This window comes from Galeopterus variegatus, unplaced genomic scaffold, assembly GCF_000696425.1.
Source record: "Galeopterus variegatus unplaced genomic scaffold, G_variegatus-3.0.2 Scaffold2146, whole genome shotgun sequence".
Classification (NCBI taxonomy): domain Eukaryota; kingdom Metazoa; phylum Chordata; class Mammalia; order Dermoptera; family Cynocephalidae; genus Galeopterus; species Galeopterus variegatus.
In genome coordinates, this window is record NW_007728257.1 from 76,447 (window position 1) to 99,438 (window position 22,992).

Here is a 22,992-nt window from a genome sequence, read left to right on the forward strand (position 1 = left end):
AGCGTTGAGATTTCAAGGGGAAGGAAGAACTATTAAATTAAGACAATTGATTATCTACATAGAAAAAATATCTGATCCTACTTCATACCATGTGAAAAAATTAATTCCAGATGAATGAAGGACTTAATTGAGAGATAAAACTCTTATAAAAAATGGGAAAATATCTATCTCAGTGCCAGAAATTTGTCTTAAACAAGGCATAAAAGAAATACTGGTGAAGTCTATGTTTTTAAAATTAACAACTTTCACAAAGAAAATAAAAGGAAAGTATGTTGCTGGAGAAATGAGGATTTATTTTTATTATGTATTATAATATATATATATAATCAAAATTCTTTTGTATACATCACATATTACACTAAAATATAGTAAGGAAAGAGAAAACCTGCACAGCTCATAATGGCATTCCCTTTACATTCACCATCAACTAAGTCAGACACCTGCATCACTTTTAAGTTTTCTGAAACGTAAACTGGAAATACTTGTCAAGGGCCCTCACAGATGCATTTAGAGATGGTATGTTCAGGAAAATGGAATTGAAATGTTTTAGTAAGAGCCGTGGACCCAATCCTTGAAATAGATGTTTGTTGAGGTTTCTATAGCATGTAATTACAACACAACAAGACTCAAAAGCATTTCAATAAAGTGTGGGTGGAAGAGAAGCATGTTGCTTCAAGGGCTTCATTAGCTTTCTGCAGACTGGAGCTCTCCAGACATTTGGGAGGAACCCTGTTTACCTTGGTTCAGAATCAGTTTTAACCATCATTGACTTCTGGGGGGTCAGAGTGTAGCATGAGATCCTTGGGAATATACTGGGTGGGGAAAAAAAAGGATAATTTTTTTTTTCTGAAAAGCCAGAAATGGGCTTAAGTTTTGTTTACCAGTTGGTTGCAGGATAATATGCTGTAGTACCAATCACTGATGAAATGCTAGGATTATACTTTGGTCCCTAATTGACTTTTCTTAAAGAAGCTTCTCGTAAATTAGAGCAATGGCATTGGCTCAGTTTAGTGTTGTTCTGTTAGACTAAGGATATAATTTCTTCATGTGCTGTCGCCTGAAGCCTTGGAAATATTTAATGAGGGGAGGGAGGAAGAAAAAGAGAGAGTACATGCAAATGAGAGAGAGAGAGAGAGATGAAAACAATGAAACAACAAAGCAAAAACAAAGACATTGCCCTTTATAGTAAGGATGATGAAAGACACATTTATCCATAAAAGATGTCTGGATAATCTCTTATTTCTTTCCTGAAAATGCCAGCAGTATACAGGACTGTAGAGGTAAAATATCTTCTGGAATTGGAAGGGCTCATCTGGTCTGTGAAGTCACATGGATGATGCAGTGTCTTGCTGTTCAGGAAACTCTTATGAATTTTTCCTAATTTTTATTTCAGTTCTACTAAGCATTCATGAGCGATTACCCTTCCTTGTCCTGTATTGCTTCACTTTAAAAAAGCCTTAGAGTCAACCTTCCTAGAAAATAAAGATAGGGTTTAAGTGATGGTAATTCGACAATATGTGCCATACCTGTGGTTTATAGTGTGCGACCCTACACATTCCCTTATTTATTCCTGGAACAGCCCTTTGAGGATATCAAGATAGATATTACTTTGGGAAAGTGAGGGTTATAGCCATTAAGTTAGCTGCTTGTGATCCCAAGGCTAGATAGTGGCAGGAAACAAGACTCTCCACTCTAATTTCATTGTTTTTTCATTCCATCATTAATAATTGATGTTGATTAATAGTATTAACATTTTCCTCGGCACTAAAGTTATAGAGAAGAATATGACACAACACTGTCTTCTGCGATAGTATAATCTATTGGGGAGAGAACAGTTATATTAACATATAAAGCTTATTATATGAATACAAATTAGCTAACTGACAAATGAGGGGTGGAGGCTGCCGTCTGTGGGCGTATATGTAACCTGGTCCTAACCTTGGGAGAAGACGCAGTGAGGGTCATAGATCAAGAAGCAGAAGGAATACTTACCGTGAGCAGATCAAGGGCTCGCTGCAAGGGCACAGGAAGAAGGTGCAAGAGCAGAGGAATCTTTGATCCGTGAATCTGGTACCAAGCTCCCAAGTCTTAGTCCCAAGACAGATGCCATGCACTTGGCCATTGAACAGCCTTTGGAACCTGTGGAAAAGAGAGTCGTAGGAATTTTCAAAGCTTCAGTGCAGCCACATCTTAAAGATCAACTAGGGTGTGGTTCTTTACATGCGTATTCAGATGCATTGGTACAAGGGGAGTCCCAGAGAGGCTCTGAGGAGGGCTGAGTGTAGGATCATGCACAGCAGAGACTAGAGGTGTGTGGAAGTGACCTAACTGGAATTGTAGCCAGACTGCAGGTCTGCCATCAACTAATGGTGTGACTTTAGGCAGTCATGGAATCTCTCTGTTCCTCAGTTTCTTTCTCTGTAATAACAGTCCCTCTGTAATAACGGTCTTATTAGCGTATAGTAGGAAGTCAATAAATGTTTGCTTTCATTGTTATTATATTACTATGGTTAGGGTTGGTAGTGGAGCTAAACTGCATCAAGCCTACCTATGAGGTTTTGTTGGTGCTAGGATGAAGAAAAGAGTAACAGTATTTTAAGAAGTTTGGTCACCAGAGGTGGAGCTTAGCAATTACAGAAAACGAGTGAACACTTTTACCTTCTTGCAGAAGTTAGTAAAGATGTTGATTCTGTGTTTGGAGTATCATGTGGGAGACTTTAATTGTCCTATTTGCACTTACAAAGTCACTGAATCATTATTTTAGAACTGAAACAGCATTTAAGACCCAGGCCAGTGCTTTTCAAATTGTGTTCCATAGGAACTTTCACAGAAGTGGCTGAGGGGTTGCCTTGAAGGGAGGATTAGGGAGAACTCTGGCACCCTCGCCCAGTTCTTCCAGAGCAGAGGCACTTTGGTTCTGTGTTATAACTGGAGTGTGACATACTGTTTTATTCATTTAGAGGATCCCAATTCTAAAAATGGGTTGAAAACCATTGATTTGATCCGGCTTCCTTGTTTGCATATGAGGAAATGGAATTTTAGAAATGTTCAGTGATGTGTCCCAGGTTGCACATCATTTACTGACAGAGGGGGCCCAGAACACAGGTCCACTCCTTCCCCATACAGTGCTCTTTAATAGTGGCATAATGCCACCTGTTGCAGTGTGACTCAAGCTTACTGCACTTTTCAAATGTTAGCATAAATCAAAGGAAAAATTTAAAAGTACACTTCCAAATCAGCACCTAGATGCAAGAGCTTCCAAGAACAAATTCGTATTCTTAGTGAATACATACCCACTTCCCCCACCCCATGGGAACAGCTCAGTGTCACTTACCCTTTTTCAAATAAATATGAGTATGTCTGCTTTATATCTGTATTTTTATTTGACTAAAACTTAGATTGAGAAACATGGCATGAAATTAGAAAGTAGAAATTATATGGTGAGCTTCAGGCAAAGATGGTCCATAATAAAGGCAAGCAAAATAGAATGAAAAGATTGAAGGAAATAAAAGACCTGCTAAAGAGTTGTAACCTTAGAGAGAGATGTATTCAATCAAACGAGAATGTTTTGAATGTGAACTAGCAAGTCCTGCCGTCTTCTGTTGACTGTCTTCACAGCTGTTGTCTGTGAAGTTACTCTCCTCGTAGCAGCAGGTCTGACATTGCAGGAAAAGGCTGGACGTTCCTAGAGGAGGCAGTGCGGAGGCCACTTTTTCAAGTTTCTTGCATTGTCTGGCAGAATGCTTTGCATCTGTTGGTCTTCCTTACTGGATTTTAAAGCCAGAACACTTTTTTCCTAGCTGTAAAACCAAATTTCCTGTAAGCTCCAGGAAAGTAAGGGACCTTGACTATCTAGCAAAGTGCTTAGGACCTAGGATGAGCTTGATAAACCCTAATGGAATGAGTGACTCTAGCATTCCTGTGAGAAGTCAACATGAGAATTCCCAGGTCACTAGTTTAGTTATTGGAGTTCCAACACTCTTTATTGGAAAAATGCCACTTATCTGAAAGGAAGTGAGTGGATTAAGGTTTTACATAAAAGGAAGAGGGAAAGAAAGGCGTTGTTTTTTCTTCATGCATTTCAATGGCCATGATTGATCCATCCCAAACATGTTACAGTGAATTTTGTTTTGGATTTTGTGTGCACAAGAACTCTTGCCAGTGGAATGGGAATTCTATTTTCTTCCTTCTCTAGAGGCTTGACTAAATGTTTTCCCTGAGGTCAGAAATTGATCTTTGAAAAACACGAATCTTGCTCACTCTTCTATTAAAACTGCTCTGACCTCTCTTGACCCTGGGGACTAAGACCACCTTCTTGTGTCCTTCAGCCACTTCTGCTGCCACTCGTACCTAGGGTCACCCGATTCCAGGATGTCGACCTTCTTTTAGTTTCTCAAACTTCTTAAGCATTTTCTTGCTTCCCAAACCCACACATATCTCTCTCCTTGGCACACTATTCCCGGTTTTTAGGCTGGCTAATTCCTGGTTCTTTAGTTTGAGATTACATGTCATCTCCTCGAAGAGGACTTCTCTAACACCCACCTTCCCCCTGCTCTAAGTTAGTCCCCTTGCTATACTCTCTCTCGTAAGCCCTGGTGCTCTTTCCTCTTGGCATTTATCACAATTAAAAGTTTTATTTTGTCATTGTGTGTGTGTGTGTGGGGGGGGGTGTACTTAATATCTGCTTCCTTACACTGCAGGAGAGCAAGAGTGTGTCTGTGCTGCTCATTGTTAAAGCCTCAGTACTTAACGCAGTGCCTGGGACATAGTAGATTCTGACTTAATACATATTTACTGAGAGTAATATTTACAGAGTGTGGCATATGTGATCGACTCAAAAAATAGTGCTCAACTAAAATTGAGTCAGGGAACAAATGAAATGTTAATTGTATTTGCTTTATAGAGAAACAGTGGTTGGTTTATTAAAAATAGATGCTCTGCTCTCACATATTTCTATGGGTTAAATGCATCCCCCAGAGTTTCCTCTGTTGGAAACTTAATCCCCACTGTAACAGTGTTAAGAGGGTGGGAAATTCTATTATAGTAATTGAAAAGTGGGGCCTTTAGGAGGTGATTAGATTGTGAGGATAGTACTCTTGTGAATGTATTGGTCCACACATGGGGTAATGTTTGTGGTTCTCATGGCTTTAAAAGAAGAGCCAGTGAGGAAGTTAGTTCACTCTGGCTCAGCCATTTGCCATGTGACACCCTGGTCACGACAGGACTCTGTAGAGAGTCCCACCTGGAAGAAGGCCCTCACCAGACGTGTTCCCTGGACTTTGGACTTCCCAGCCTGTGAAATTGTAAGAAATAAATTCTATTTCTTTATAAGTTACCCCGTTTCAGGATTATCTGTTGTAAGCAACAGAAAATGGCCTAATACACACACATGACTTTGTTCATTCATTTGCCTCCATTCCAGTTAAAAAGTCTGCTTATCTAACTGCTATAGAGAAAAACTACTTAATTTCTTTGTCTGTATAATTCTGAAACACTCAAACAAAAAGTGAATAACTGAGGCATTCTTCTTTATGTTACATACTTGATATGGGTATCTTAAAAGATTGATCAAATCTCTTTTCAGCTGGATATTTGAGTAGACACAACCATTACAGAATTTTCCTCTAGGGACTTACTTTAGCTCTTAAACTATATAAGCTGAACAAGCAAACTCAAGTGCATCATTATCAATAGAAGTGCAGAATTCCATCTCCCTTTGGCAAACCATTCAAACCCAGAAGTGTGTTTTACACGTTTTGAAAGAAGCATCTATGATAACCAACTCAAACCTCCTTTCTTGCCACTTTGGCAAAGTGTATGAAGAGTGCACGTTAAGGCTTGTTCTATTTATTAGAAAATATCTGTCGGCTTAAGAACTCTTTTGACTATCAGCCCCCTGAAATGAGAAAAGTAAACAGCAGAGTTCTGTAGAGGCTTACTCCTGTGTGACAGGTAGCTTCATAAAGATAATTGGACATTATGGGACCAGGTGTTTGAAACTAAAATCCAGACACATCTTTCAGATAGATCAAGCTAACATTTCCTGTCAAATTTCCATGATAACCATTTGCACTGGCATGAACACAGAGGGTCTGAATCTTTCTAGGTGAGTAACAGGTGTATTGATTACCTGTCCTCTGTGGCCAGGGATTGGAAGTAGTCTCACAATGACTCTCGGATGTTCCAGTAAAGAGAGAGGAAGAGGGAAGTGATTGGTGAACACGGGTAGGACTTTAATTCTGGAAGGGGATGGATATGGAATTAGATGTCTGTGGATAGCCTGGTAATATATGGCTGTCACTTCCACACTTAAATAATCAGCGAGTTAGTGCCTCAGCAAGGCGGGCCTCTGAAAGAGAATGACTTTTTCCTCAATCTGAAAATACCCCCAGTGAGGCTGCCTCAGAGAAATACTCACTCCTTTCTTCGTTTTCAATGAGCATGGAGTGCCTTATACTAAAATAATTGCATGTGTTTTTTTTTAAATTTCATTGGAATTCTATTTACTGAGCATGTATGTTGATTAGTTTTTCTTGATAGGTGCCTTTATGTTTCAAATTTAAAAAGACAATAATGGCAACAAAGCTCAATATGAATTCAAGCTAAAACAAAGCTGAAGACTTTCTTCCTAAAGTCATGCTTCCCAACTTCTTCGGCAAGGTCTACTTGATTTGGGACGTACCTTCTGAGAATTCTGCATTTCTAAAATGCTGTTAAATTGCCTCATGCCTTTATTCCTCAGACCGTCAGTGAAGACAGGACTGGCTTTCAGTCTCATAGCAACTCTTCTCAAGGTAATGGACTGAAAGTCATTTCCACTTGAAATCCAATCCTAAATGAATCATACAACATGGTTTTTATCTCTGTTTTCTCAAGATAACTCTAGGTCTGGCCATATTTTTAAAATTTCTCCCATTTGTTTTTATTTTATTCACATTGTCCTTTAATTTTCTACCTAAATATTACCCTCTTTAAGAGGAATGACAATTTCGCTAGTTATTATTAGATAATTTTTGCTCATTTGCCTTGACATATAGCTTGTTGAAATTGAAAACCACTAACACCTAAGAATAGAATTTGGCCCAAGGCTGTTAGGTTTATTTTTATTTATTTTTTTATTTATTTATTTTCTGAAATATCATTTAATTAAACTACATTTATTCTTTTTTCTCAAGCCATTTAAGGATATTTCTAATATCTCCATATGATAATAAAACAAAAGGACAAAGTTCAAAAAAGGTGTTAAGACTACTGATTCATTACATCGGGATGCTGCTTCACTTGTACTGGATATTCCAAAACCATTTTATTCAGTCTTCTGCTCTGTCAGAAAACCATTTATGGTCAAGAGTCTCCAGCTCTCACCTAATTCCAACTGATAGTACTGAGAAATGCCTAAAGAATTAGAATAGGATTCAATAAGCATAAAAGGCAATAATTGATATCATTCAATCATTTTAAGCTCTGGGCAAAAATTTATAGCTGTTTCCCTGCCCATTTAGGCCTACATTAGGTAGAATACCTGGATCTCCATTTAATTGCTAATCTGCCAATGATTCTACATGGAAGAAATATTTTATTTTATTTTAATTGTGTGTGTGTGTCTTCTTCTTCACCCCTCCTCCCCTGTTTGTTTCTGTATTTATTTATTTATTTTTAGCTCCCACAAATAAGTGAGAACATGTGGTATTTCTCTTTCTGTGCCTGACTTATTTTGCTTAATATGATTTTTTCTAAGTCCATCCATGTTGCCGCGAATGGTAGTATTTCATTCTTTTTTATAGCAGAGTAGTATTCCATTGAGTAGATATACCACATTTTCCGTATCCACTCATCTGATGATGGACATTTGGGCTGGTTCCAACTCTTGGCTATTGTGAATAGTGCTGCAATAAATATTGGAGTACAGTTATCCCTTCGGTATGATGATTTCCATTCCTCTGGCTATATTCCAGCAGTGGAATAGCTGGGTCATATGGTAGGTCTATCTTTAATTGTTTGAGGAACCTACAAACCATTTTTCATAAAGGCTGCACCATTTTGCAGTCCCACCAACAGTGTATGAGAGTTCCTTTTTCTCTGCAACCTCTCTAGCACTTATCATTCTCAGTCTTTTAGCCACCCTAACTGGAGTGAGATGATATCTCAGTGGTTTTGATTTGCATTTCCTGAGGCTGTTAGGTTTAGATGTTGACAGGTGAGCAGAAGGAAGGTTGGGCATGAGAGAGGCATGCTCCCCTTCCAGTGAGATCACCAAGTCCATTCTCGTAACCTTCAGTTCGTGGCATTTGTTTAGAGCAGTCTTCAGAGGAAAAAGGCATCCAACTTGGGACATCTTTGAAAAACAAAAACAAATGAGCCCTGGGTCATTTTTCAAAACAGTCCCACATATTGTCCATTCTTAATCAGCCATTTAATACTGTACTTTGTTATAATGATAAGGACCTTGGTCTCAGTGTTCTTAAGGTTCTTCATTTCAGTTATTTGGTATCTTCTCTACTTTAGTAGATGCCACCCCTGGGACCTCTACCACCCACAGTATCTTGAACCGGCAGCTTTCTGTTCAGAACCACCATCTCTGTAGTCTGCACTTCACCCACCCCTTATTCCTATTGAACCTATTTGATCTCTGATACTATCTCCCATTCTTTAATAGTAAACAGGTTTTTTGATTTCTTTTTCCTCCTGATCTCTCTGAAGCCCCGTAATCAGTCACTGCAAAGCTACCTTTTAGAATCTCTTGGTACTCAACTTTTGTCCATGCCTAGCGAGTCGATCTTCTACCCTGGGCCATATCCACTGTCTTTCTTCACTTCCATACCCAGGCCCCCCAGCACAGCTAGAAAGAGCCAGCATATCATCTCCATGTGGCCCACACATTCCTGCTTATCTTCCTGATGTCTCTGAACTATCAACTACGGATACCCTCTGCCCTGGTGATTTTCCTCCACCCCCTGCTCCTCTTGTGTGTCTTGTGCAGGCTTATCTTCCTCTTCGGCGGTATTCCCCCAAGATGCCATCTCTCCTCTCTGTCTGTGCACTCACACTCTTTCTTGGCAACTCCCAAGCTGTGTCCCCAGACCCAAATGTTTCTCTGAGCTCCAGATCCATAATTCCCAAAGGTCTATTTGGGTGTCCCACCCCATCTCAAACTTCTCTTCCACACAGGGCCCCTGTTTTTCACTACCATAGCGTAGCGAAATACCATAATTTTTCCCTTCATACCGCTCATTACAACTTTACTTATTTCCTTTTTCCTTTCTTTAATTTTTTGAACCTATCTGCTGCCCAAATAGATTGTAAGCTCCTTTTGAGACAGGCACATTCCTGTCCTTCTCATCACTATATTCTTATCAATCAGTGTGGGCACACAGTCGGTGCTCAATAAGTTCACTGAATGTAGAACAATGATCATCAGCAGGGGTGGGCAAAGCATGCTCTACAGGACAAACTCAGCCTGCTACTCTATTGTTAAATAAAGTTTTACTGCAACAACATCAAACTTATTGGTTAAATAGTGTTTATTGCTGCTTTTGTGCTAAAACATCGGAGTTGAGTCAATGCAGCAGAGGCTGCGTGGCCCACGAAGCCTAAAATATTTACTCTCTGGCTTTTACAGAAAAGTTTGCTGGCGCTGATGTAGGACAGTCTCACAGCACAGAGCAGAAGTACATAAACCAAGGGAGGAAAGAGTAGAGAATGGTGGGCTGTCAGGGAAGTCTTCCGGGAACGTCTCTGAACCTTGAAGGAGGAGAGGGAGATGTCCAAAGGCGGGATGGGAGGCAGGTGGGTTGGGGTGTGATAATCCAAGCAGAAAGCAAGAGGGAGTGTTCTGGAAAATCTGCATTTGTTCAGAAGTATTGTGCAGCATAAGTTGAAAGTTAAGCAGTAAGAGTGGACTTGAAGAAAACAAACAAAAGCCAGAAATCTGAGGGCATTGTCAGGGAGCTTGAGCCTGTCCAACCCCAGGGCCCCAGCAGCTTTTGCAGATGCCTCCCATGTCCTGAAGTCTCCAGCCTGTCTACCTTCCTGTATTCTGTGCAAATAATACCGCTTGCATTTATTAAGAAGATATGAGGTGCAACTACTTTTAACATTAACCTCTCAGAATTTCTGTGTTCACATTATTTCCTCTCGTATTCTTGAGGTAGAAAGAGGCATTTCTTCTCCCATGGATGATATTGAGTCTGCACTCATCTATTTTCCACTCTCTCCTTCCCTCACTCCTTCCCTTTAGTCTATCCCTTTCTACACCTTCTCCTTCTGGCCTTCTGACTTTCAGCATCTCAGGTCCTCGTGTCTTGCACATCTCTGACCATTCCTCCTCCTGGTCGGTCCACTCCTCCTCTCCTAACGGAGATACTGTGCTCCCTGGTTTCCTCCCTCTGCCAGTTTCTTCTCTCTCTCTCTCTCTCTCTCTCTCTCTCTCTCTCTCTTCCCTGATGAGCTCACTCCCTTTCCCAGTTTCAACTATTTCTATTCAGAAATCTCCAAAATCTATCTTTTCAAATATTTTCATATTTTCATGCTCTATCAAGGGCAGTGTAAATTGGTATAACCTTTTTGGAAAAGTCATTTTGGCAATATTTAGTAAAATGTTAAATGTTTATACTCCTTGAGTTTGCTATTATATGTGTAAGGATTTTTTTCTGTACAGTTTTTCAAGTGTGGATAATATATGTATAATAATAATTGCACATTTTTATTGTAGCCCAAAATTGGAAATAATATAAATGCCTATTGATAAGGGCACCCTTAGATAAATATAAATACAGTGAAATACTGGAAACCCACTTAAAAATGAGAAATATTTTTATGTGCTGATTTGGAAAGATGCTCTTTATAGTAAGTGAAAAAACTAATCCAAATTGATATATTTAACCCTTTTTAAAAAATCCTTTCCCAAGTTTCAGACCCACATTTTCAGTTTTCTGCATGTCATCTCTCCTTTGATAGTCCCTTGACATTTTAAACTCAGTAATTTTTAAGAGAAGTTGTTTTCTTCTACTGGCAAATAACAAAAGCTCTGAATTTCCCTCTTTCTGCTAGTTTCTCTATTTCTTTGATCATCTTTCCATTCATCCTGGCAAACAAGTTCAGAGGAGTCTTTAAATCCTTCTTTATTTGCTCAACACTGTGGATCATTTACCAAAGTCTGTTGATTCCTTCCTCACAAAGGATATTCAAAATAGCCCTTTTTTTTTTTTCCTCGTGTCCGGCAACGGATCGCAACCCTCAGTGTCATGCCCATACCGGACCGGGACCGGCAACGGGATCGCAACCCTCAGTGTTGCACCCGCACCTCGCTCAGCCAGTGAGCGGGAACCGGTCTGTATGTGGGATCCGAACCCTCGGCAGCAGCGCCGCCGCGCTCCCAAGCGGCGCACTGTAGCAGTGCGCCACCGGGCCGGCCCAGCCCTTATTTTTTTTTTGTAACCGTGGTCACTGTCCCATGCCTTCTTGTCTTTCCTTATACCTGCAGTCTCTTTCAGACTCTTCTCTCTGTTCCACACGCTCCTTTGCACAGTGATTCCAAATAAATCACACTAAAGCATTTATTTGATCATGCCTCCCACTGATAAGGCTTTAATGATCTTCCCTTATATATTATCTTCTGTATCATCTCGGAAGCCTTTTATGAACCACTCTTCACACTGTGACTAAGCTCTCTTTGTGAGTTTCCCTTCATACAAGTCCCAAACTCGACCAGCTGGATTACTCACCATTCCCTGAATATGTCTTCTGTTCTCCCACCTCTTGACCTTTATTTATACCACTTAATCTTGCTGGAATTTCCTTCCTCCTTACCCAATCAACACTTTGAGACCCACATCAAATGTTACATACTCACTCACACCTTAACTAACCAGCTGTAAGTGATTCGAATCTGTAAAACAAGGTGCTACTGAAATACATTTCTTATACCCGTTGGTCATTCAGTGGGCATGTCTACAGAAGGTAAGTATATCTTTGCATCCTATGCATTTTTGTGTTTCTGTGTGTTGGGACAAGAAGGAATCAGGCATCCTTAACATTTCGGCTGCTCAACACAGTAACAGTGTATTTCTCATTAAGGTCACTATCCAGTGTAGGTTGTCTTCCTTGGTAGGTGACCTCATTCAGGGATTCAGAATCGGGAGAGATTCTGCCTGCTGCTAGGCCCTTGGAGTGCTTTCGAGTCAGGTAGTGGATGGGGGAAAGGACTGGAGAAGGCACATCTGTTTCTCAACCACTTCATCGCAGCAGTGATGGAAAAGGCTTCCACTCACTTTCCATTGGCCAGATGCCCACTGTCAACTGCAGGGGAGCCCGAGAAATGTTGTCTATGAAGAATCCCAGGAAGACAAGGAAACTTTGGTAAACAGCAGCTTCTGTCACAGTCTTCACTTCTGGTTACCAACTATCTGTTCTTCTGATACATAGAACGCACTCTGTACCTCCTCCAAGGGAGACAATCTAAAGTCACACCCAGCCACGGCATCCAGCTCAAAGACTTCACAGTGTTGTCCCCTCTGTCAAGTATGGATGTAATTCCCCCGAGTTTGGCAACTTCACCTCACATGTACACCCAATATCCAATGGTGGAGCAAGGGTAAAATAACTCCAATCAAATCTTCCATTCAAAGGGCTGGCCCGGTGGCGCACTAGAGAGTGCGCCACTTGGGAGTGCGGTGGCGCTCCCGCCGAGGGTTCGGATCCCATGTGGAGACCAGTTCCCGCTCACTGGTTGAGTGCGGTGCGGGCGCAACACTGAGGGTTGCGATCCCGTTGCCGGTCCCCGGTACGGGTGCGACACCAAGGGTTGTGATCCCGTTACTGGTCAGTAAAAATAGACAAAAAAGGAAAAAAAAAAAAAATCTTCCATTCAGAAAAGGAAGACTTGGTATCCCTCTTCCATAGCAGTTAGGAAATTCTACTGGGAAGACTTGAGGTGGCCTCTACTCTGAAGGGCTGCAAAGTTCTTTGATTAGTTCCTGATTCTGCTCTCTAGGAACAACTACCTTTTGATTTTTCTCTTCACCAACTGTGAGGTTCTTTCTTTCCATTCATCTCTTTGGCCACATCTAAAGCAGATGTTGAGAAGATTGACCTTTTGATGAACAATCAAAAGCTTTCTTTTTTAGTTCAGGCTTATACTTTCTTTGGTGGCAATTGTCTCAAAAACACAGGAGGCTTCTGTTCTATTTGTGTCTTGTGAGTTCCATCTGCTTGTAACTGCACCCAAAGTCCTTTCCTAGACATACTTCTCAAGCCTGATATTCTTTTTTTTTGGTTATTGTTATTTGTTTTTTAATTGACGGATAAAAATTGAATATATTACAGTGTACAACATGATATTTAGAAATACGTATACATTACGAAATGGCTAAATCAAGCTAATTAACATATGTATCACCTCACATAATTGTCCTTTATTTGTATACAATACATTGCTATTAACTAGTCACCATGTTGTATAGTAGATCTTTTGAACTTATTTCTCTTATCTAACTGAAACTTTGTACCCTTTGACCAACATCTCCCCACCCTCCACCTGTTCCCTGCCTCCCCTCCCCCAAGCTCCTGGTAACCACCATTCTACTCTGCTTCTATGAGTTAGACTTTTTTAGATTCTACATATAAGTAAAATTAGGTGGTATTTGTCTTTCTGTGCCTGGCTTACTTCACTTAACATAATGTCCTCCAGGTTCACCTATGTTGCAAATGACAAGATTTCCTTCTTTTTAAGGCTGAATATTCTTTCACTGTGTATACATATTACATTTTCTTTATCCATTCATCTGTTGATGGACATTTAGGTTGATTCCAAATCTTGGCTATTGTGAATAATGCTACAATGAACATGGGAGTGCAGGTGACTCTTTGAGATCCTGATTTCATTTCCTTTGGATCCATACCCAGTAGAGGGATTGCTCGATCCTATAGTAGTTCTATTTTTAATTTTTCAAGGAACTTCCATACTGTTTTCCCTAATGGTTGTTCCAATTTACATTCCACCACAGTGTACAAGGGTTCGCTTTTCTCTACAACCTTGCCAATAAGCCTGGTAGTCTTAGGTTTCTTCTTCCTTCGGCCTCTCCCTCATGATTTACTGGTGACTCCCTTGAGACTATTTGAAACAAAAAGCTTGAATGAGGAGGTGTCACCTGTTGCCATAAGACTGAGTTACTTTGCAAACGGACAAGTTTTCCTGGGCCTTTTGCACTCAAGACCCTTCTTATTTTCATCTTAGTGTTTCATGGCCAGAAACAGTTGGCTTTTCCATACTCGTAAGACCATTTAATCTTTGGTCTTTTTCTGTTCTCTTCAATTTCTGTTTGAGAATCATTCAGTCCTTGCCTGAGCTCAACTCTTTCTTATAATATCTTACTAATGGCAGCCATCGTATCCACTGCACACCATCAGTCCAACTCTTTCTGACCACTTCTCAAGGTACATGGTTGGCCTTCCAAGTTATTTCAGACCATATGTTTTGCAATGTTGTAACAGGTCTCCCTACCTTACTAAATCTGTTTTTTTACTTCCTGGCATTAAGGAAGTAAACATTTTGTATGGCAATACTCCACTTCTGGTACCAATTTCTTCATTGATCTACTTGGACTAACTGTGATTTCAAACAACCACCATATCCCAATGGCTTAATTATTTCTTGTTCAACTTACAATCCAATGTGGGTGATTCTGTCTGTATGTTCGTTCGTGCACACAGAATTTGAGCAATTGGTTCAAGGTCACACAGCTACTCAATAGTGGCATCAGGATTTGAATCCAGGCAGCTGGACTCCAGAGCTTAAACCATTTCCTTTCAAATTTTACATCTTTCAAGATATATTACTTACAATTTCCCATATTCAGCACCTTCTTCCACACTTCAAAGAGGCGTGTATGTAAACATCTCAACCGTGTCAGTATCGATGGAGCCACAGCATTTCAGAGCATGTGCTGCGAGATTTTGTAGCACCAAAGATATGGAAACTCTTTACCACTAATCTTAACATTATTGATTTTAAACAGCATCTTAATTTGTAACCTTTTTTTCCCCTAACCATATTGTACTTTTTTTCAGGACAGCTAAATGAAATGTCTTACGTTGATCTCCTGAGTTTTCTGTTTCCGTTTATCAATTTCTTTCTATACAAAGAGAGGCTAATGGGTAGCTTTACGTTTTGTAAAGTATGTTTTTGAAGATGAGTTCAGGCTTGGTCTGCACTCCCTCATCAGAGCTCTTTATTTCCCATGTGGGGGAAGGGTTACCTTCGGGCTTCTGAAAACCAGGCTTTCATTTTTGCAGAGGAGAAACTTCCAAGGCATGCCATGAGCAGATGCCCCTTTAGGTCTTGCTTCTTCCCCCGTTACTTAAGTACAAATGGACTACATTTGGAGACGGTATGCAGCAGAATAACTTTCCCCACAAGGGGATTTGGAGGTGCCCTGAAAGCCAGACTGATATAATCGCTGCCGAGCTCCTCACCGCAGGCTGTCACGTCTCACAGTGGGAGCCAGAGGCTGGGCTGCTTGGTAAACTCCTTCTCCTGATCTGTGACTGAAGCTGTGCCTCCTTTAAAAATAAATCTTGTTTTTCCATACCCCACATGTTTCTCAGCCTCAGGAGCAGCTCACAGATTTAAGCTAATCTTGTCTTATTGTTGTAATGTTACCTCCAGATTCTTAGTAATCACCTCCTTTCTGATGCTGTTGATTTATCTATTCCCTCTGAAATTGAGTGAAATGTTCTAGTCTGATTTGCTCTTTGAACTTAGTGTGGAATATTTTGGTAGGACCTTGAAAAGGAAGCCCTGAGCACAATGTGTGATGACCTTAGTAGACAATGATGGGTTCCTTTGCATCAGGCGGGTGATGAGTGACTGTCTAATATTCAAAGTCCATGTGGATTTGTACCAGATCATAGGTCAACTCCACAAATCACTTGCTTCCTAGCTCACATGGCAGGCCTTTTTACCTTGCAATAATGCTAGTCAGAGACCTACAGGTGCCACATAATCAGCCAGTCACTGGGATTCAGGCAACATTCTAATGATTTACCAAAATATCATCGAGACCATCAAAGTACATGATATTTTATTCATTACACAAATAGTGGATTGGCTGAAGTATTTAGACCAACTGAGTCGTTCCCATTGAAAAAGACAGTGAGCTTATTCTTATGGAGACATCAGCATAAACTTCTTCTAACCTCTTACAACACTGCTTAAAAATTGCAGCTTCATGGCATTAAATATCCCCCAGGAGCCTGCAAAGGTCAGACTCGCACCTCTAAAAACATGAAGCACCTATGTTTGCATGGAAGGTAGGCGATGATTAATAGATGGTGTGTGTCCCTCCATATCCCCTAAAGGAAAACACACATGCACAGGCACCACACACACACACACACACACACACACACACACACACACACACACACACACACAGTGAAAACTGAATTGAGACTTTGGAGTGTGCACTGTCTCCGAGGGCATGGTCCATGGCTACTAATGGGTACCGCTGAAGCGAATATGTACTATAATAATTGCTGGTTAGGAAAAACATGATTTCCAGTGAGAAGAGGCTGAGAAAAACACACTCTTGCTGGAAGAGTTAAGAACAAGCTCCTCATGGGAAAATGTGGGAGACTATTAAAAAGGGACAAGAAGAAAGGAGAATTGTTAAGATTCCACTTTCTCAGTTTCTGAACTGAACTTTTGCTCACAGCAGGTGAACACAGGCTCCCTCCCAGCTGAGACGTCCTCCCCTGCCGGTGTGCAGTCTGTTACATAAACAGAGACTTTCTACTGAGAAAGGAACATTTCTCTATTTTGGCTATGAGTTGTTATTTTTAAAGCTTCATCCTCAAACATTTTCCCCTATACTTGTTTATTTTTTCACTAGAAAGAAAATGTACCACTTAAAAAAATTCAACTACATGACAAGAAAAACCCACTTCTAGTACGCTCTCCCCCCGTGAGGCTGACTGACCCTTTGGTGTGACCACTATCTCATCCCTGTGTTGAGCAGTATGGCCTTTAAAGTTTCCTCTCAGCTTATACAGAGCTTCCATGCATCCAGATTTCCACAGTCAAAGCAAAATGCACATGGTGATTGTTGTCTAGATACTTCAGGTTGAAAGGCCTACCTCTCCCCTGACATATATGTATCTATCTATTTATCAATATATCTATAGCTAACACTTCAATGTAGTCCCCACTGCATGCCACACTCTCTTCTAAACATGTTACATAAAAATTCATTTAACTTTATCTGGGAATATTATGATAATTGCTTCAATATTAACGTGGGTTGGATTTTAGGAGACAGACTTTAGATCTAAGAGGCTTTCCTTCTATACCTTTTCCAGGAAATATATCCCAATGTGATGTACCTGTCTTTCTTTTTGTCTGTCTTGCTCCCATTCTAGATCTCCATATTAGCAATGCCATAGCTTTCTTCTTGTGCCTTAATGTTGGACACAAGGACTAGTGTATAATACTCCCTGTATTAGTCCGTTTTGTAGCAGAATACCTTTGACTGGGTAATTTATAAAGAACAGAGGTTTATTTGGCTCAGGATTCTGTGACAGCTGCATCTGGTGCAGGCCTCAGGCTGCTTCTACTCATGGCGGAAAATAGCAGGCAGCCGGCGGGTACAAGCAGATCACATGGCAAGAGGAAGAGAGAGAGAGAGGAGGTGCCAGGATCTTTTAAACAATCAGCTCTCATGGGAACTAAAAGAGTGAGAACTCACTCATTACTCCCCCCACCATTAATCCATTCATGAGGGATCTGCCCCCATGACTCAAACTGTCACACTCGGGATCAGATTTCCACGAGTTCTGGGAGGACAATACATCCAAACTCCATCACTCCCTCAAAAAATCTTTTTGAATGAATCAAAGTAGAGCAAGAAAGGGAAAAAAGAAAATCTTATTGTTGGAATTCCTTCTTCTCGTTGGTAGGCAGTTTTGAGTCCTAATTCCCTTTTTTAAAAAATGGGAAAAATACTACTAATCTTAAAGGTCAGTTATCTGAAAGAAATGAATACATCAAAAGTGCCTAGCATATTTCAAGTCAGTGTGAAAAAGATGATTTGTTCCATAAATGGTTTTAAGAAAACTAACTAGCTATCTGGAAGAAATAATAAGCTGAATCCCTGTCTCACATCTTTCACCAAAATAAATTCTAAATGATGGTTGCATAACTCTGTAAATGTACTCCTTAAATGGGTGAATTATATGGTATGTGATTATGTCTAAATAATGTTGTTATAAAAATGAATAAATCCCATACAACAAAAGATTTAAATTAAAGACATGGATCTATACTATAAGAAAACATAAGATAAATTTTAATATGTTATTGAAATGGACTGTGATCTTTTAAAGCAAGATATACTGTTCTAGAGCCATAAATGAAAAGTTTGATAAATTTGATTCTGTAATAATTAAAAATTTCCAGAAAATACCAGAAACAAAATCAAAATAAAAACAGGACAAACCATGAGAAAAATATTAAAAATATAGATGAGGGTCAATTACTGTAATATATAAAGAGCTCTTGAGAATCAATGTGAAAATGACTAGTAACCCAACAGAAAAATATGGGTAAATGACAAGAGCAGGCAGCTCAGAGAAAGAGCTTATACCTATATTCTCCTTCCTACAGTCTATTGGTACAAGCTCTTTGAAAGCAATGTTTGAGCTATCTATAAAAATCAAAAATATGTAAGTCCTCTGATCTAGCAATTCTGCTTCTAGAAATTTATTCTGTAGTTTTCTATCCATGTGTCCAAAGACATAAACATAAGGATAGTCAAATAAAATGTTTGTAACAGCAAAATACTTGCAATCAAGCTAAATGTCAACCAACAAAGAGGTGGTTAAAAGAATTATAGAATTTGGTTCAGTGAAAAGCTATTCAATTGTTGAAAACAGTTGGTGAAGAACTCCAAGATCTATTAATTAAAAACAACACAAGGTGCTAAGTGATGTGTTTAGTGTTTGTTTAGTAAAACACGTGTTTTAAATGCTTATATATTTCACAAATATATGTTTGCTTATGCACAGAATATTTTAACTTCTTCCTGACCACCCTTGAACACATCATGCCCCCAATTCAACTTTTGAACAGAAAAAATGAATGAATTCCTTTCATATGTAGTATTTCATTTAAATTCTGCAACGATCCAATGAAAAGATACTGACACCTGCATTTTTAAAAATTACATGTTATGAACCTTTGGGTTTGTTTATTTAATAGATGCAACTACTAATGTTAAACCCTTGATGCCAAGGCTCTGTTATGTAGGAAGAAAGCCTTAACTTCTAAAGTTGTAGAACATCCTTCATCACCTGATATTTTCCTGTTCTCCCAGATTCATCTCCCGTCTCCTCACCTCCAACTCACTGCTCTATGTTTCTTCATGGTGCTCCTCCTTTGCACGTTTAGGACCCTTTTCCAATGATGTGTTCACACCTCTGTTTGATGAAATCCTACATTCTCTTACCTGTCTTCTTCAGAAGTTTCACCTGTCATCCTCTGCAACTCCAGTGGTGTCAACCTAACCACAGTTCACAGAAATTGTAGTTTTTCCTGTACTTCAAAAGCACTTCAAAATACATTAGGACTTGTTCTACTAGTTCAAGACCATGAGCATCTTGAGAGCAGAAGCCCTGTCTTTATTCCCATAACTACCACAATTTCTAGAACTCAGTAGCAGATCAATAAATATTTGTTAGAAAAAATATTTACTTGAGTCTTAATCATTTTTGATTACCCATGGGTTGAAGAACTCCATATTTAACTGGCAGATTTGGGGATTGAACAATATATCTCTTCTAAAAATTTGAAATGAGAATGTTCTATTGATGGAAAACCTTTTTTGTATTGCCTTCTAGAATTCAAATGAATGTTGATGCTGCATGAAGAGAATGGGCTGTAGTTTTTTGTTACAGATTTGGAGTCAGTAGATTTTTTATCAATGCAAACCCCATCATGTCTTGTGGAATCTTTTCCATCCTCTAATAATTTTTTTTTCTTTGCTGCATTTTCATAGGAACCAGGGGAAATGTGTAGAGGGCATGGTGGAGATCTTTGACATGTTGCTGGCTACGTCATCTCGGTTCCGTATGATGAATGTTCAGGGAGAGGAGTTTGTGTGCCTCAAATCTATCATTTTGCTTAATTCTGGTGAGTTGAGAACGTGAAAGAACTTAACACTGGGTTGCTGGAAAAAATATTTATTTGTATTTTTCAACAAGATACAATCTACCCACTACAAAGGCATAATTTCATAAATTAAAACAAACTACCGACATATTTAAAATAACTTGTCATCACTGTAGATTACTTATAGAGCTAGAACCATGCTGGTCAAATATGATGACAATAAATGAAAAATGATAATTGGACATTAAATCAAATAGCCTTTTGTTGAAATATTTGCATCCTTTCACAGATATGGAGATGTTTTTATTAAAATGGTACCTGTACATAGACATATGCCTGTTGATAGCAAGTCAGAAAGCAAGTATACGAAGTGAATTTGTTAAGAAACTGTAGTCAATTCCAAGCTCCAGATAATAAAGAAAAAGAGTTGTTTGATACAGACTATGTTTCTGATCAAAAGTGATTAGCTAAAAATAGGGTTGGCTTAGAGATAGAAAAACCTGGTCCTAAAACTGAGGGACATGGAATACAGTAAATTGGTCCAGCTTAGAGGGAAATTTTCTTTTGGATTATGAAGTCTAATCCTACTATCCCCTCCTATTTATTCATTTGAGAAAGCTTAGCTCAGAGAAGCATCTGTTTTTGTTTTTTGTTTTTGTTTTGGTAGTGGGGTTGTCTGTTGTATAGAGTCACTCCAGGTCACCCAGGTGAAAACTATGGCTCAGTCTGAATTAGCATCCTTACTCCTCCCAGCCCCCTCGATATTTGGATCTGAGCACTAGATCTACAGTCCGTGGGGCCTGAATCTTACCCTTGGGTGTCAGCTGCACAGCAGATGCCCTAACCTTCACCCTCACCCCCAGCCCCTCTTCATGCCTCTAGCTTCATTCTCATATAGAAGTCACAGCTGTTTTGAAGCCCCGGACTGATTTAATTTCTTATACCATTAGATACAGTCTCAAATTTCTCAGTTGCTTAAATGCAGTTTGTATTGATCACATACATGGAGAATCAGCACTTCCTTCTCTTTTCCCATGTTTTTGTCTCTTCCTGATGAATGTATATCCCTTCCCACCTCCCTTAACAATTTTCCACTTCTCTTCCCCACCAATGCTGGTAACCTACACTGCTTAATGGTTACCACCGTAATCATTCTCACTTATCAACTGATAAATAGAAATCTGTATTATTACACTAGGCAAGGACTGAATTGCAGAATGAAGTTCCATGCAAAATAATGTGATCTACACTAAGGAAGTGATTACCACTCCATTCAAGTTTCTGGTTCCACTCACATGCATTGTGCTTTTCATTTCAGTCATTTGTCCTGTGCGTTGAAGGGTCCAGAGCCCACAATGGCTCTTTATTGGATGAAAGTTCTGGGAGCAGTGCCACTCGGCTGCACGGTGCCAGGTCCTGAACCTGCTCCTCCTTTGGTGGAGGGCTGGCATGCGCTGATGGCTTTCATGTGGGGAATCTAACTTTAGGGAAGCAGGCCTATCGAGTGTTGGGACTTTTCCCCACTTGAACCAAGAAAGAATACCCCAGACAGGAAGTGAAATTAGCCAGAGTTGTATAATCAACACAGTGGAAGTTCTGAGCGTGGCAATCCAAAAAATTTTCTTTAGATCCATACGGCCTTTTCTTCCATTGTTGTTCTGTTTCTTTTCCTGTGATAGGGTGGGGTTTTTTTAAAAAAAATATTATACAAAAATGTCAAGACTTTTGCCATCAAAACACTGGATTCACAGAACCAGGTTTTATACATCCAGGAGGGAAAAGCTTTCAGCTCTCACGAGAAAGTCTTTTATTAAGGACTGGCACCACACCTGCAAAGTTGCATTGCCGACTGCAGGCTTGGCCCTTCATCTGACTCCTTCTCACACTAGTTACATTTTCATATGCTGTCCTTGTCCCTTCACCTCTTTCTTAGCATCTTCTGTGCACCTCCTTGCTCTTAAGGGTTGGAACGCTGTTTTGGAAATACAAGGCTCTGTATATCGACAGAGTGTACAGTTGTCTTTTTCATGAGATAACAGGGCAACAGCTCATCGTTTCTGCCAAGGACGGGGCTGCTGGCTCAGGAGAGCAGGAGGAAAACGGAAGCAGTCTCTCACCCTGTGAAAGGGAAGCCACTCTTCTCACTACCAAAGGGAGATATGTTTCAGAAAATCAGATCTGCTGCTGAGCACGGCTCCTCATGTCTCATATTGCTCATGAAAAACAGAAGCAAAGAGGGCAAGACTCTGAAACACAATTGTGTGGGATTGGCAGCTTTTTCAGAGTAAAAAAAAAAAAAGTCACGGGAAGGTTACCACGATCAACCATTCTTCCACCCAGCTGGAGGTATGGATTTTTCTAAGCACTCAACCAATTCATGGCTCTGATCTGGGGCAACTTTTTACCTATCATGAGACAAATTATAAAGTGACTAACTCCAGGAATCTCTAACAGAAGCCAGGCTGGAAATGATTCAGGAAACCTGATCTAGGAGATGCCTTTCTTTCTTTTTTTTTTTCTTGGCAGCTGGCCAGTATCGGGATCCAAACCCTTGACCTTGGCGTTATAACACTGTGCTCTAACCAACTGAGCTAAAGTCCACCTCTTAGAAGATGCCTTTCTGATGCCTGCAAAACAAAAATCTCTGTGTTTGGAGGAACCTAAGGGCTTGTGTTGAGCCCCAGTTACCAAAGTCTGAGGAGGCTGGGTTTATATTGGCCCTGACTTTGGGGCAGAGGCACAAAGGGAATAGAAAGGAATTGTGAGGACCTGCTGGGAACGTCTTTCTGGAAGTCTTGAGAGGGTCTCCCAAATGCCAGCATATCCATGGG

The 22,992-nt window shown here is 39.9% G+C and overlaps 1 protein-coding gene across 1 annotated transcript in view; it reads left to right on the top strand.

Annotated features, from left to right (window-relative positions):
• The window catches only part of LOC103596913 (estrogen receptor), a 74,640-nt gene that overhangs the window by 22,515 nt on the left and 29,133 nt on the right, over nucleotides 1-22,992 (top strand). The window contains exon 2 of the mRNA XM_008580686.1: nucleotides 20,049-20,182. Within this exon, the coding sequence (XP_008578908.1) occupies nucleotides 20,049-20,182 (134 nt within the window). The remainder of the gene's footprint in view (nucleotides 1-20,048; nucleotides 20,183-22,992) is intronic.